Source organism: Leuresthes tenuis, unplaced genomic scaffold (genome assembly GCF_036924035.1).
Source record: "Leuresthes tenuis unplaced genomic scaffold, fLeuTen1.0.hap1 SCAF_17, whole genome shotgun sequence".
Classification (NCBI taxonomy): Eukaryota; Metazoa; Chordata; class Actinopteri; order Atheriniformes; family Atherinopsidae; genus Leuresthes; species Leuresthes tenuis.
This window is the reverse complement of record NW_027325371.1, coordinates 22,021,852-22,037,758: the sequence shown is the minus strand read 5'-3', so window position 1 is coordinate 22,037,758 and position 15,907 is coordinate 22,021,852. Positions and strand designations below refer to the sequence as shown.

At 38.6% G+C, this 15,907-nt stretch overlaps 1 protein-coding gene across 1 annotated transcript; it reads right to left on the bottom strand.

Annotated features, from left to right (window-relative positions):
- Positions 1 to 735: 735 nt before the first annotated feature.
- On the bottom strand, positions 736 to 3,431 carry tac4 (tachykinin precursor 4). The gene is made up of 5 exons (XM_072368956.1): positions 3,095 to 3,431; positions 1,715 to 1,811; positions 1,529 to 1,567; positions 1,323 to 1,382; positions 736 to 1,135 (listed from the first exon to the last, which is right to left on the bottom strand). The coding sequence occupies exons 1-5, from the start codon at positions 3,218 to 3,220 to the stop codon at positions 1,098 to 1,100; spliced, it is 360 nt and encodes a 119-aa protein (XP_072225057.1). The 5' UTR covers positions 3,221 to 3,431; the 3' UTR covers positions 736 to 1,097.
- Positions 3,432 to 15,907: the final 12,476 nt, after the last annotated feature.

Genomic DNA, 15,907 nt, shown 5'->3' with positions numbered 1-15,907 from the left:
GCAATAATTTGACATAACAGTTCTCTGTAAAAACATCATCAGTCTCTTACGTCATTGCTTCAGTTCATTGAAGTTGGCAACATTGGTTTATGCACAGCTCTCTTATGGTTCCACCAAAACCTTTCAACCAGATTCATGTCTGGACTTTGGACCAATGCAACACCTCAGTTCTTTTCTTTTTCAAACACTCTGTTGTAGATTTTCTGCTGTTTGGGATCATTGTCCTGTTGCATCACCCACCTTCAGCCAAGCTTTAGCTGTCGGACAGATGGCCTCCGAGTTGATGCTATGATCGACCAGCAAACTGCTAAAACTTCTGCTTTTATAGAGGTGCTCATACTTGCTGATGATCAATTAACCAAGTCCATTTCATCAGCAGTACCAGGATGCTTATTTGCCTCTAAATTCCGATGGAAGCAGCAAGGGTAAACTTAGTTTTATTCCATGCTCTTCTATATATTGGCTTAGTTTTGGTATAAGCAATGTCATGGTGTAATGTCTTGTGTTGTTGTTATGTCCTAATATGTAAAACCTTAGAATTGGTAAAGGGGGTATGATATTCATAGGGGAAAAAAACATACAGAGAACTATGTGACCAAAACAAGGTTTTATTCATTAATTGCAACATTATGCCATCATTGTGCAATTACGAAATAAATGGAACATTTTTTTTTTTCCTGAACAACTGAATCTTTTATCTTTAAACCAACATTAAATAAATGAATTTTGCCATGCTGTGACAACTTTCCAATTCAACAACATTGTTCTTTAAAGTAACAACACAAAAGGATGACAACCTTAAGTAACAGAATGATGTTTGAAAGTTTTAGTTAATAAATCATATTTACAGCATTTTAAATGTTAATACATATTATCATTGACAACATATGGTACATTAGAATCTAGAGATGAACAGATGATAAATTAAGTTTTTTTGGAGCTTGAATTAGTTTCAGTTTACTGCAGCGCAGGTATTTAGACCATCTATCTTGATCAGAGTGTGTCACTATGTCCTGTCGATCAACAACATAGGACTGAATAGGACTGTGCCATTGAAATGGATCCTTTATAATGCGAGTTAAGGTGTTTTTTCATCTTCAGTATGAGTCAGAATTCCATTCATCTTCTTCAATGTCTGGAAAACAGAGAAAGAAATAGAAAAATGTGACAATCAAGAAGGGAGCATTTCATTGGGAGAAAGAAGGATTTGACAAAGATAAATAACTTTAAAATGCATAGAATAATTTCTTAGATGACATGAATTACACGTTTCCATTTATTTCTAAAATAGCATAGGTAGAAACACACTGAGTTTGCATTACCTCCTCCTAAACCTCTCCTGCCCATGAGTCCAACAAACACCTCCCCTTTGTTGTTATTTCCTGATAAAAGAAAAAAACGCAGGGATGGAGAATGAGAGAATGACAGATTTTTTCAGGGGTTAAAAGAAATCAGACTCTTTTTAACCTGCCATGTGAAAAGAAGATGAAAGGCAACAATGACTTTATTATTATGCGATTTTACTCACTTTTCCTACCAAGCCTTGCAGGTTTAGATGCACCTGAAACTAAGAAGGAAAAAAGATTTCAACCAAAAATGAAAATGGAAACCAAATGTTTCAGTTTGAATATAAAACAGCACATTATAGTGCAAAAAAATCAGCTCTGAACTCCACATAAAGTACAATTATGCTCTTATTTATTTGTTTGTTTACCTGGGCTTCTTCCCATCAGGCCATGGAACTGCTGTGCTTTGGAACGCTTAATAAGATCTGCCAGCTGGATGGTTATTCCTCTCTCTAGCGGGTAGCCCTACACACACACACATACACACACAAAGACGACAGATATGTCTGCTTTGGCAGCCTACAGGACATTATGCAATAAGTTATTCCTCGTATCCCTGCTCTCTGATGTGCTGTCCATGGTGCTGAAACTGTACAGTGTTTCACAAGCAGGTTAGGATCTACTGAATTGGTGCACAAAAATACGATATATAAAAATACTATGTATAAAATACAAATACTATAAATGCTACAATTCACTTCCCAGATGTCAATAAGCCCGTTAAAACCGCATAACCAACTTATGTGCTTCATTCACTGCAGTCCGTATTGCACTCGGCAGCTCAAAGGGCATTGATTACATTGTATTTACAATTTAACAGTTATTAGATAAGACTTTTTTGTTTTAGAAAGTGATTAATTAGGGTCTGACCTCAGCCATTTAATTTGGTTTTACTGTATCGGACTAAGACTGACATCACTTTTCATTACATTATATTGCATTCATTTAGCAGACGCTTTTATCCAAAGATAATTACTACTGAACACTCAGCAATGCAGCAATACTACTGCCTAATCTCAAACACGTCAATTTAATGATGTTATCAGGAGGATGTAGCGACAGAAACCAAAGCGGTTTGCGTCGCGTCATTAGGTTGAGGTGCGTATTGGTTCGAAGTCGCCTGTACCGATGAAGATACCGCCACAGCGGTGCCCGTGGAGTGAACTTGTGTTCAGCTGTTCACCAAACATAGTCTCTGCTGGCTGATGAAGGAGATTTACAGTTTACGTAGATTTACATAGTTCCGGACGACGCGCAAACTGATTTCGCTTTGGGTTCTGCTTTTATAGTTCAATTTAAAGGGGCTCAAAGGCTGCTTAACGTCGTTAAATCCGGTATTTTGTACACTATTCAACATGAAGTACTTCGTCTGGTGGAGCAGAGACGTTTTTTACAGTAATTTATGCTGCCATTTTTGGAAACTTCTTCCAGTGTGCCCACTGAGGGAGAACTTTTCAACATGTTCAGAGACAGGTGAATCAATGCCGGAAATTTTCGTTTTAAGTTGTTTCTGGACTTTTTCTTCCGACGAGCAATGGAGCTCCTCAGAGTGCATCAGGGCATCAAATAAACTGCAGATAACTGAAGAAATTTAAACGACGCCGGCCTTGTTGCCTTTCTCAGATTAAACAATAAAGTAGCCCCTAAAATGTGTTTTTCTCACAAGTCAAGGGACACACCTGTGGATGAACGTGTCCCTTCTCACACCGCATGCAGATACACCTTGCTGTTTATCCTCAAACTTTTACCTGCCAGTTCTCCACAGTCCACATTTCTCCTCCTTCGTCTTCTCCAGAAAGCGGAGTCCCCAGCGCGCCGAAAATCTGCACGAACACGACAGCCAACAGCACGGCCACAAACTTCACAGCCTCCATAATCACTAACGGGGCCAGAAATCACAGAAGCAGCAAACGATCAGAAAGTATCCGCCTGATTCAGCAGCACGCAGAGACCAACTTATTTCAGCCTCGCAAAGAAACGTATTCAGAATGTTATTTTTCTGCACTTTGTGCTTTAATCCTGAATGAGAAGGTCTCAGCTTGGTTTTATAAACTCCTTCCGCTCGCTCCTCCCCTCATCCCTCAGCCTCACATCAAAATGAGTAAACCCTGCTGGTCATATATATATATATAAATATATATATATATATATATTTTTTTTCCTTTGTCTGACTCATTCGACATTCACAGTGAGTAAACTTCACCTTCATCAAAACAAACCGTCCACTCCTAAACTCCGAGAGATGGATGTGTTGATTCCTTTCTTTAGCTGATGTCTGACATGTTTTGAGTAATCGGATGCATGAACTACAGGGAGGTGTGATATTCAATACGCCAAACCACATCACAGCTAAAACTGACGCTGACGTTAAATTTTCACTTTCAGGCCTTCCTTCAAACCTGAAGCGGATCACTATCATGTTTTGTGTTATCTTTATGGTTTGTGTCACCGTCTTCTGCTGCAATTTGATTTCAGGCTGTGATGTACCTTTGCTATTCATGATTTGTCTGTGTGACTCTGCAGATGGGGGGGCGCTGGTTCCTGATTCATTTATTCTCTAACTAATCAGTTTTTGACAAGAGTCTCTCTCTCTCTTTCTATCAGTGTGGTTCACACAAAACTACATTACATTACACATCTTGGGGGTTGGGGCCCCTATGGTCCTACTATTATGTTATGCATCCCATGTTATATGTGTGCACAACCTTGAATGCAGTTCAAATGGTTTTTGGGCCACACTTGATGCATCTTTATTGTGGTTTCTAATAAGCTTTTTCCATTACACCCTCAGTTATGAAAAAAAATATTTGACTTGTGAACCAGGAGATACGGATTACAAAGGCAGATTAGGGATGTGATTTAACCAACCATCAATGTCAAAAACAAACTCAATTGAACATTCTAGACATCAAGTCACTTGCTTCATCTAACTTCATCCACAACTCAGACCAAAAGAAAAAAGTTACACATATGTCAAATACCAAAAACATTGCAGTACCAATGATGATGAATGGGAGATGCTGAGTAACTTATTACTTATTACTTATTATAGTCTGTTATTTGTCAAAATATTGTTCTATAATGATTTTTACGCTCACATCGCAGACACAAAGTTGTCAAGTAAATCTGTCTTTCTGAGCCTGGATTTCAGTTGTCTCTGTGAATGGCAGCAATCCATTTTGGTCTAATTTTTTTACAATTTTAAAATCTAAATAAATTTCTTCATCTGATGGGACAGTCAAAATAAGCAGTACTTTGGCATCAAGGGATGCTTTACATCCATAAAGCTTCTCTTGGCAAAGCAAATGTGTTTGGTATGACACAGTATTCAGATTACAATTCTGCTGCCATGATGCTGGACAGGACAAGGGTGAAAAAACAAAACAAAAAATAGAGTTCTATAGAGTGCATTCCCTCTATAGAAGTCCTACAGAGTTAGTCCATAGGCAAAGACCCCTCTAAATCAGGAAAAACAGAGAGATCCCTCCCAATAAATCATGGTAAACCTGACAATGATTCACTTTGTCTTTGAGTGAGTTGAATGGTGTTTTTGTCAGATGACCAGCAGTTATACAGTCAGGCTTTTATCAGAGCAGAGCGAAAGTCTGAAAAAGTTTTAAACAACTGCAAGGTGACATGTAGTCTTAATGGGACTGCTTTTCAGTCAAAAAATGTCTGCCTCCACCACTGTGTGTGGGGGGTTTCTCTTAATCAACCTGCACGCCTGATGTCCATCCCCCCCTCCACCACCAACTTGGTGGTGTATCTACCATGACCCCTATTTTCCCCAGTTTGTAGCTTCAGCTTGTGCTGTCTGAAAGTCTTTTGGCCAGCTCTAAAATTGTAAATTCAGGGATTCAGCTCAGTGTCAAATGTGCCTTTGTACAAGTTACCCAATACCAGCACTGATGCTAGTTTTTGAACAGTGCACAGATAAAAAGCCAGATGGTCCTTCTTCTCTTTTACCATCGAGTCCTCCAGTTCACATGACCGAATAAGTTGTTTGTTCAAATCCTTAAATATGAGACATAACAGCATTTACAAAAGTATTACCCTTACAACAGTCTCTTTTGACCTTAAGGATGCAGCGTTCATGATTTTCAGAAGAATTAAAAAAGAAAAATTTCATCAGACAAAAAAAACTGTCAGAGTTGTAGATTGTGTTTAAGCAGGTAATGGGAAGTATCAGGCAGAGTCTGTGGAGCCCCTGCAGCACACCTGTTGCTCATCTGCCATCATCAGTCAGTAGCTTTATAAGGACAGGCTGGAGCCACAGACGATGCCAGATTGTCTCAATACTTTCGTGGTAAAGCGGATCTACGGGAAAGCCTTGTGTCAAAGATAGTCGTACTCCTTATGCCTTCTGTTTCAGTTTACTCCCCGTTGAGATCTTCGTTCCTGGAACCCTGTTGGAATTATTTGCTGATTCACTATTCAAAGACTGGTCCTGCTACCTGCTGCCTTCACATACCTGCTTGCCCTGCCTGCGCTTTAGAACAGCTTCACAGCGCTCTCCAACTCCTGGTACCCCTCCTGTGCCGGAACCCTCCTGGAAATAATTAAGCGTCTCTGTCTATTCCACATTACGGATTCTCCTTGGTCTCAAATGACAAACACTCTCGTTTTAGTGAACCACCGGTCCAGAATCTCCTGGAACCTCCTCATCATCTAGTCACTATAAATAAAGTACTCTCCGTCTTACCCTGTCTCTGTCGGCTCTTGGGTTCAGCCTTGTTTGTGTGCATGGCTACCAGCAGCCATGACAAAAACAGCTTTCCAATTCCCTAATGATTGCCTTCAACTTGCCCAGTACCACTTGAAGGCAAACAGCCAATCAACACTGATATTCTGAACAGTAACTGATGGAAACCTCCAAATCTTTGTGATTTTACTTTGAGAAATATTGTTAAAACATATTGTGAAAAAGTATTTCACAAGGTAGTAAGCCCCCTCTGTATTCTGTAGTCTGTATTTCTGAAAGTCTCAGCCTTGCTTGAATGCTCTTTTTATTGTTATAGGAAATCTGATCAACTGTTAGATGATCAATCAAGCATTTTTGTAGAATAACACAACTTTTTGTGTTTTTGAAAAGTATTCATTTATTTTTATAACTACCTTTGAGTGTTCAGCCAAGGAGGAGATCTTAATATGAGGAGTCCTGCTGGGAGCAGTTAACATGACATTCCTCCCTTTCCCACCAAAATTATTTTCTCAATGTTACATTATTGTTGAGCCTTTATTTGTCTCTTCTTTGACTGTAGAACAGCAGCATGCTTACAAATTAATATTACATAGAATCTGCAAATTAATCCTCTGATTCAGTTTTATTTATATAGCGCCAAATTACAATAAATGTCATCTCAAGGCACTTAAATAACATAGTCCAATTCAAGCCAATTGGTGTTCAATTCATTGTAATCATAATCCAATTAATTTCAAAATAATCCAATTCATTCTCTCTGCCCACGCTAGCATTCAGTGATGTTGGTATCAGTCTACAGTTGGCTATCGCATGTGCTCCTTGTTGGTGAACTTTGGATTGACGTTGCCCGTGTCTGGAGGAGCAGGACAAACTCTGGACCAATCAAGAGTCAGAGCAGCTTCTTGGATCTTCCAGGTTAGTTGAAACCTAACCTGGAAACAATAACCGTACACTACACACTGTAACATTAAACTATCTTCTATACTGCAGGTCAAATGGGTCATTGAAATGGTTCAAAAGGTTGAAGTGTGAAAGATGAAAGGTTAACGTCATAAACTGATCAAACATTTCATTGAGTTATTAACACAACAACACTTTACTGAAACCCTTTAAACAATAACATGATTTGGTTGGAGTTAGAAAAAGCATCACCGTTAGTACTAATATACATACTTTGTACTACACCACCATCCTCTTCAGGAAGATTGCAGTATTGACGCTTCACATGCAATTGTTGTCACGGCCACTGGAGACTGCATGTTCTTTGTTCGGAATTATATTAAAAAAAAAAAAAAAAGGGCCCTCTCCTATATCAATCATTCAAAGAGATGAGGTGATATCGATTTGATTATAAGTAGATTTGAGATGAAGGAATTGTCTCTATACGAGTCAGTATTGTCATTAATCTCCCCCTTGATCTTCTGGAAATAAATCACCAAACATTCAGTTTCTAAATCTGAGTTTAATCTTGTTCAGAACACTTTTGTTGAATAGTATCTATGTAAAAAAATTTACATGAAATCCAGGGAAACTCTTGTTTAATGCAGACCTCCTTGGAAACATAAAATGTCATAAAACATACTCTCATATACTTATACTTGCAATTTGATCATGTTTAAAGGAAACAGTCATTGTAGCACAGATACTTCAAAACCACCTCATGTCTGTTTTACGTGTTCAAAGGTGAACATACAAACAGTGACATGATGGAGGCTCACTACGACATTTTTCAAAACTATTGTCTTTTGACTTTGGAAAACTAATTCAGAGCATTGATCCGAGGTTGGTGGTTTCAGCTGAATCAGCAGGGGGTCTGGTTGTACAATCTGTTAGTGGTTGTGAACATGAATATTTGATCTTGTGTTTCTCTGTAGATAAGTCTGCAAGTTACTTTACAAGTGTTTTTACTTCGGCAAAAGGCTGATTTTGTTTCAAATGACCAGTCCCTTTTTGCTGGTGCCTAAAACACACTCCTTCTCTCTGTTTAGCCTGATCTGTCCAAGGATTAGCCTCACTACTTTCAGATCTCAAGGGAGTTTTCTGAGTGTCTCTAAATTACTCTGTCCCTCTCAGTTGGCTGTGTTACTGTTTGAGATCAGGGATGAAGAGGGATGGAGGAAATTAGACTTGAGCTTTCTAAAGATACATGTTCACACAGGTGGATCAAACACAAACATACCAACATCTTCACTAATACCTCATTACATTAATCAAGAAGCTCTGCATGCATATGCCAGGCAGATAATAACAGAGAGATGATCTACGACATCAGAGGTTTCCTACTAATCTGTTAAGAGTAATTTTCATGCAATTAAAGGGATTATCCATGAAGGGGCCAAATGAGAGGATAGAAGAACAGATCTTTATCACTGTTTTCTATTGTTGTCAGAAATAGTTTTAAGGTCTTATCCACGTTTATTGGGATCTGTATTATTGGGAGTATAACAAGATCATTTAGAATATTTTCAGGAATAAAAGTGTAACGGTGCGTGTAGTAGAGAACCCAAATCCACACTCACAAGAGACAGGCAGGAGAAAGAAATAGACTTTATAGGTGCAATATGTAAGATTGAATTCCAGATAGTGGAGCTATCGTCACCCTTCCCCTTATGACGCTCTCACAGGATGCTAGGTTGACGTAGCTGAACCTTATAGCGCAGGACGAGTGAAACATAATGGAAACAATGATCGACTATGAGCTATACACTGTAACTGGATGAGTGAACTATGTAACTATCCATGTATACGATTGCAATGTGTTATGACACATGAGGGTGTGCTTTAAGCGCCGAGGTCAGTCAGTGTCACTGAAGTGCCAATAAGTTTTTCAATAAAACCAAAAAATACAGATATGAATGGATGGAATGGAAGTGACAATACTACTCTGTCGGGAATGCTGGCAGTGAGGAGATAATTGCAATTGTTAGACAAAAAAATATATATTTTAATTGTTTTGTGGACTACTTCTTTAGCGCAGACTGGTGTACAAAAGAAAGGATAGTTTCTATCTGTGAGTCAAGTCAGTCAAGCCTCAAGTGTGAGTTTTATATAGCTCAAAAACACCCAGATAAAACAGGTGATTTTTACCTACCAAGATCTCTCTTGATTTGGGGTTGCTGGAGTTCCTGTGTGGTTGGTGCAGACACAGGGGCGAGCAGGCCAAACCTCCAGGGTTCATCAAGATGTAGTGATCTGTGTCTGGACATTCCCCCGCCAGTCTCTTCCGGAGAATCTGAGCCTGCAGATCTGGGATGTGGCCATATGTCTTCTCCACTTTAACAGTGTAGAGGCTGTATCGTCTGGTATTCTTTTGTACAGTCTCCTGAACCGGAAGTGTATGAAATAAGTGTTTAGTACATAGGTAACAGATAGTTATATTTGTCTACATGCATCTCTTCTCCACTGCTCTTCAAGAGAAGACTCTCCTCTGCAGGGGAGAGGAGAAGGCAGCGGAGGAAAGGAGTAGAGATGGGGAAGTTATTCATTAATCCCTAAACCCTGCCATTACCTACAATAAAAACCCATGTAAAACAATACTAGTAGTTTTTGAAAAATTAATATGAACTTCATCCCATATGTCAGTGAAACTCTAAATGTTTTAGTTGTGGGACAGACTGTTTGCTTCCATCAGTTTTTGTCCTGTCCTTGTGGAAGTTGTAGTCAAGAGCCTCAAATACAGATGGACTGAATACAGCTCGCTTACTGGCATACATCAGAATGTGATTTTGAAAGGATTCAAGGTCAGCTGTTGATCTGTCAAGATATGGGCCAAAATTGAGTAATTTAATTTATTTAGCTTTGTATACTCATTGTTCTAAAATAAACACACACATTACCTAAAGTTCAGGTACTTATGAACTTCCTTTAGCCACCGTTTGTTAATACAAGATTAAACTGGGTGATATGGTCTCTGTATCGCTCACGCAGCACCTTTATATACACACACACACACACAGAGCGCTGTCCATGGTGCCGTGACACTGGACCATACAGAACTGACATACTGTATGGTGAATACAAACGTAAAGATACAATTTTATTTATTCATTCTTGCTTTTTTTTTATAGCTATCCCCCAGTGGGTGCTCAACCTTTTCAGTCGAGATACATACGCTGTAAGGGAGCGCTGATAAAGCCGGTGCATCAGCGAAATAAAAAGTTATTCAGAATCCTCGGTCACTGACTGGTGCCGTCCAGACAGGATAAACTAAAATAAGAATCGAAACAGTTTCTGGGACGTATGTATGTCAAACGTCTAACACTAAACAAATTATACTGTGTATATGCACTGAGAAATGTGATAATAATCAGATGTGGCTAAATCAGTAAACTGAGACCAGGTGTGGGTTGTTGATGTTCAGAACCACAGACTGTCTCAAAAATAAACCAAAAACCCCACAAACCAGCTATGAAGACAATAGAGCTGTGTGAGAGCAACAGAAATGGAAGAATTTTAAAGCATAGTACTTAAGACTGCAAGGAGATTGCCAAAGATCCTCAAAACCCTGAGTTAACAGTAAACAAATGTATCAAAGAACTTCACATAAAACTTTTTAAGATGGCCATGGTGCTAAGAAAAAAACAATAAGAGACACCTAAGTTTGTGTGGATTGTGGAAAAAAGACATCAAGAAAGGCATCTAAAGAGCCTCAGGCTGACCTCTGGAATGGTGGTTTCCAAAGAAAGACGTCATCAATAAGAGAAAGACACAAAAAGGTAAGACTAAATTTGGCAAAAGGTTTAATCAATCAAAAGTGTTTGTGGGAACACGCTCTCTGGAGAGAGAAAATCAGAGCAGGACTGTTTGAGGATGCGGTGCATCACTTTATGTTCAGGTGATGAGGTGAAGCCCACAAGAAAAAATCACCACGAGTGTATCAAAGGAATAATATTACCAGAATATTACCAAGGCATTTTAGAGAAAATGAGTTACCCACTGACAGAAATTTAAGGGCACAACCAGCAACAAGTATGAATGTAAATTAAATGATGGTCAATGTACCCACAAAGAATCCATAAATATACTTTAGAATATACAGTTAAATTAAAGGTTCCTGCAAACATTATAAAGCCTGAATACGAATAAGAATTGTGGACACTTTGTCCCAGCAGCCAGGTGCAAATAGCTTTTTGATTGGAAAGAGAAATATTTCAAGGCTGCTGCCAACGGTACTGCAAACGAAAATTTGTGAAGGGTGACCAGGCTACATTTTTTTTTGTCTTTTCCTCAGTAGCCTTGGATATTTGATGAAAAATGTTCTGATAATGCAAGCTCACTTCACAAAAAATCATTTAATTAAATTCAAGGTTGCCAATAATTCGGGGTTGCACACTTCCAATGCTGTCACTTGTAAAATAATGTCCCTGATGAAGATCTCATGGTCAAACACGTCAGTCTCCTAACAAAGTTGGTGAACAATTTTGACCACATCAAACGCTGTGTCAAAACAAAGTGTGAGGAAAACACGTCATATCATTTTTACAGAACCAGCCTTTACAGATTTGTTCATGAAAGAAACTCTTTGTTTCTTGGGTATCAGCGTGCATTATTTCTAAATATATTCTAATGAAAAATAACACCCTATGTCAAACGGGAGCAAAAAACACCCAGAGGTTTTGTTTTATTCATCCATACTCTACTTTGGGGTCAGCAGTTGACCACTTTTCAAACTATTTCACAGCTGGCCAATTGATCAGTCATTTATGTATAATTTTCCTTATTTCTAATAACAGTGCTTGAACTCTCCAAGACTCATCGTTTTAACGGAGGCTTTTCAAATATGAGCAGGTGCAATTAGTTTCTTTTCAATCAGGACCTATTGAGAATCATTTTTGAGAACCATAGTTCATTAACAGTGCAGATGGGGCTCAAGATGGAAGAAAAAAGAGAAGAAAAATCATTGTACACACTGTAGGGACCGGAAAAATTCAGAGAAGATATCTCAGTCTGGATTTAAAGTGGTTGCGTTAATCTTTTTAAAGGAGTTAAAGACTGTTCATCAGTTAAAGTAAACAAGCAATTTACATCTACTCTTATTTTAAACCCCAGCTTTTTGTTGAATATGCAGACAACATCATAAAGAATTAATCATGTTTTAATCATAATTATGAGTATGTGGAGTTTTTTTCCACTCAGATCACCATCAGCTCTAAGCTCTGGAACAGACTCGTCTCAGTACAATGTGCTGTGAAAGAAACATGCCTATTTTTTGATTTTCGGCACATTTCTCAAAGTCATGATTTGAGCTCAGAGTTCTCTAACAGCCTATTAATGTGGGTGAAAAACAGCTACAATCACTGAGGATGTCACCTTGATAAAATGTCATAAAAGTACTTGAGTTTTGCAGCTTTTAAAGATCTGTTCATCTGTTTTCAGATGTTGTACAAAAATGTCACGGAAGCGTTTTCAGTTTTTGTTATCTCGACTTTTAAGCTTTAACAAAAGAGGAAATTTGCTCCACACTTTGCTTTCGCTTTTTATTACAGTCTGTGGACAAGATGTAGCTGAAGTTGTATCTTGTTGATAACCAAGGGAGCAGTTTTTTTTCCCACTGAAATGGGAAACATCACTCTGGCTGCTACCACTTTCTCCGGGGATAAGCAGAGACAACACCGTTCGTGTTTTCTCTCTGATCCACTTGCTTTGTTAATTGCCAACTACTTGATTGGAAGGTGCAGAGGAGCCAAGAGAAGAGAGACTATAATTCTGTTTGTGTGTGTGTGTGTACGTGTATCCACACATACAAATTAAATTAATTTGATGACACATTCTGTCTTGGTTGCCATATTTCAGATCAAACAAAGGAACATTCATATTTCAAAAGACAAACAATTTATTGTATGGCCACCTTGTATATGAGTTATGGCTGGTCAAAATTGAAATGAACGCAGAGGTCCAAAATAACAGGTGACAAAAGGCAGCTTTTTGTCATGTTCACAACTGCAGATCCAATCAGCTTTTATTCGTCACAAAGACTCATCTCACATCTTTCCCCTCCCCTGACCTCATTTCACGTTTTCTACCTTTTTGTCTGTAAGTGCTGATGCTGATGCTCGGGAAGCCGAGCACCAGATCGGCAACGACAAAAATAAAAAGGAAACACTTCTGCACAGTGAAACTGCCCCCTGTATTAGCTTGAGAACAGTGTGTTTGTGACACAAGACTAAGATACAAGCAGTTCAAGTTGTCCATTTTACAGTCAGAACTGATATAATTGGGCTCAATCCAATTTGAGAGGTCAAAAATGAATCAGATTTAATTATTTTCAGGTGATATTTGTTTGTGTAATGGTCAGGGGCAAGGTTGAGTATTATATGAAAGTGTGTATAGTTATGCATCTTCATCATCTCAGGAAAAGTTACTATACCAAAAAAGAGATTTAACTAACTGAGAATTCAAGAGTGGTGAATTATCCTTTAAACAGACGCAGCATTCTTTAAGCAGGATGGAGAAAGGGTACTGGCATTTTTTTAAGATGAACATGTTGAGCCTTAGCAGGTTAAGGCTCTTATAAACCATCGTGACAGTCAGCCATCAGGAATGACAGTACTGTGATAATAAGCAAACAATCCTTTGTTTACAGTTTTTATCTGAATGGTCTTAGAGTTCCCCTTGGTGAATACTATAGATAGACAACTGCCCCCATCTTTGCTGCAGAGCTACGTCCTCTTGTGGTGGTGTAGGTGGTCCTTCTTAGCGGGCAGTTGGGGGTGGTTTTAGCATTGTGTTCGAGTGCTATTTGTCTGCCCAGATGCTCATGATGGGAGGAAGTCCAGCAGGGGCCCCTTTTGCTGTTCCTTATTCTTGATGTCAGTTTGTTGTATAAGAGCTCTTATAACCCTAATAACCCTTAATGATAGACTGTAAACCAACCTCCAAACTTGGTAGCAGTTTCTGGAAGATACTGTCCTCAGACAGAGGAGGAGGTCTGCAATGATGCTGTGATCTTTATACAGGATGATGCTCAGTCACATGCAGCTAAATGCTCCACTGCTTTACTTTCCAGCAAAGGCCTTACAACTACAACTACATAGTGACATGACATCCCATGACATGACATGACATCTCAGCTGATGTAAATCCTAAATAGGAAAGTGGGTCCCTCTCCAATTTGAGGGAACACATTACACCTCTCTGAACAGGATCTAGGAGGGTGTAGTTGCTGCTGCAGTGAAAGTTTAGAGATAATACATGAAAAAACAAATAGACTCCAAGAAACAAAGACTCATCACAGTTACTGAAAAGGCTGTGGTCAGTGGATAGTTTTGAAAGGCTACTAAGTGTTCACTCTGAGGTAATCGATGAGTGTGGTTATCTGACTTAGAGAAAGAAAGAAGTAATACCACAGATTACGTTAAATAAAGCATGTTCTGAAAGATGAGGACTGATATCTTTTATCTATCTAAAAGGTAAATCATTGCATCCGGTTCATGACTTAACTAAAATCTTTACGTTGACCCTTTATGACAGAATGAAGCAGCTCTCAGTCTGCTTTCAGTTAGTCACTTCCTTTGGTATCTTCTTGATGTACTTTGTGTCTTCATATTATCTTTGGAAGTGAGTTATTAATGAATTGGCATTAGGCAATTATAATAAATCATACTCCAATTGGATTGCAGTTAACTGGATTGGATTGAATTTGACTACATTGATTGACCTTACATTGAATTTGTTTACTTTCTCTTGAAAATACTTTTTTGTTCATTGGTGGTATATGAATAAACCCACAGTGTGTCTTTTGGCTGCTGGTCCAGTTGCATATACATGTTAATCCACATGAATCCCTGCCATGTATTCTTTTACACAAACAAGCTTCCAGATTTTCTTCTGAAAAAAGATAAATCTACAAACTGCTTGAAGGGCTAAAAGTTTAGCTTCACTTTTTGCTCTGACTTATGGGTTCAAATCAAGGAAGAAGAATGTCTTGTGTGTAAGAAATGTCATAGATCGGATGAAAGATGCGGCCTTGCTTTGGGTGGTCTGATACTTATGGCTATCCTTAAGCATTTAAACATCAAGTCATTGCATACATAAACGCATTAGTGCCACTCCGACACCATGCAACCCCACACCTTTATCCTAAAGCCTAAAAGCTACAGATTTATTAAAAAGGTAAACTCCTAGGGTACATATGGCAGCTTTAAGTCTTTATACCAGCAGTTATTACCCCAGGTTTTGTAGCCCAGAAGCTCTGAATCCATAAGACATTAATTTGCTCCATATGTTACAGGTCTCTGCTGAAATCTGTCCTCCTGAGCAGCATCACCACATGCAATGAATACTGGTAGTAAACCTGACTGGATGTTTTCCCTTCATTTCATTATTAGATTGTTCAATCATTTGCTGAGGAGACGTTTGCCTTGCCGGCTGCTTTGAGAGAATCTGTGTGCAGTGTGTTTGAAGATGTGAGATTGTATTGTGTGAAAGCATTTTAATGTTAGCATCTCTTTGCATTTAGCATGTACTACTTTGCTCTAAAGTGATTTGGTTGACTGCATGCAGAAATTTGTGTGTTATTAAATGGTGCAGGTATGCACTGTTTGTTTGCAATTTACACCCATGTGTTAGTGGTCTAAAAAACATGCTAATTCCATTTTAACGTGGCATTTTAAATAAAACTTAGATTTACTTGATAGTATCAACATGTGTATTGGATTTACGTCAAAAGGAGAGATGCATGTTAATAATTGCCTCCTTCATGTTTAGGTTGACTTCTGAGAGAGAAGATGTATTTTTGAAAGAGAGAGAGAGAGAGCTGTGTGAGAATATTGCACTGATAGAATATTGCACATTTATCAGAAAATTGCACATTGATCAGACGGGAATATGACACGTAGTCCTGTTTCACAGATAATAGTAG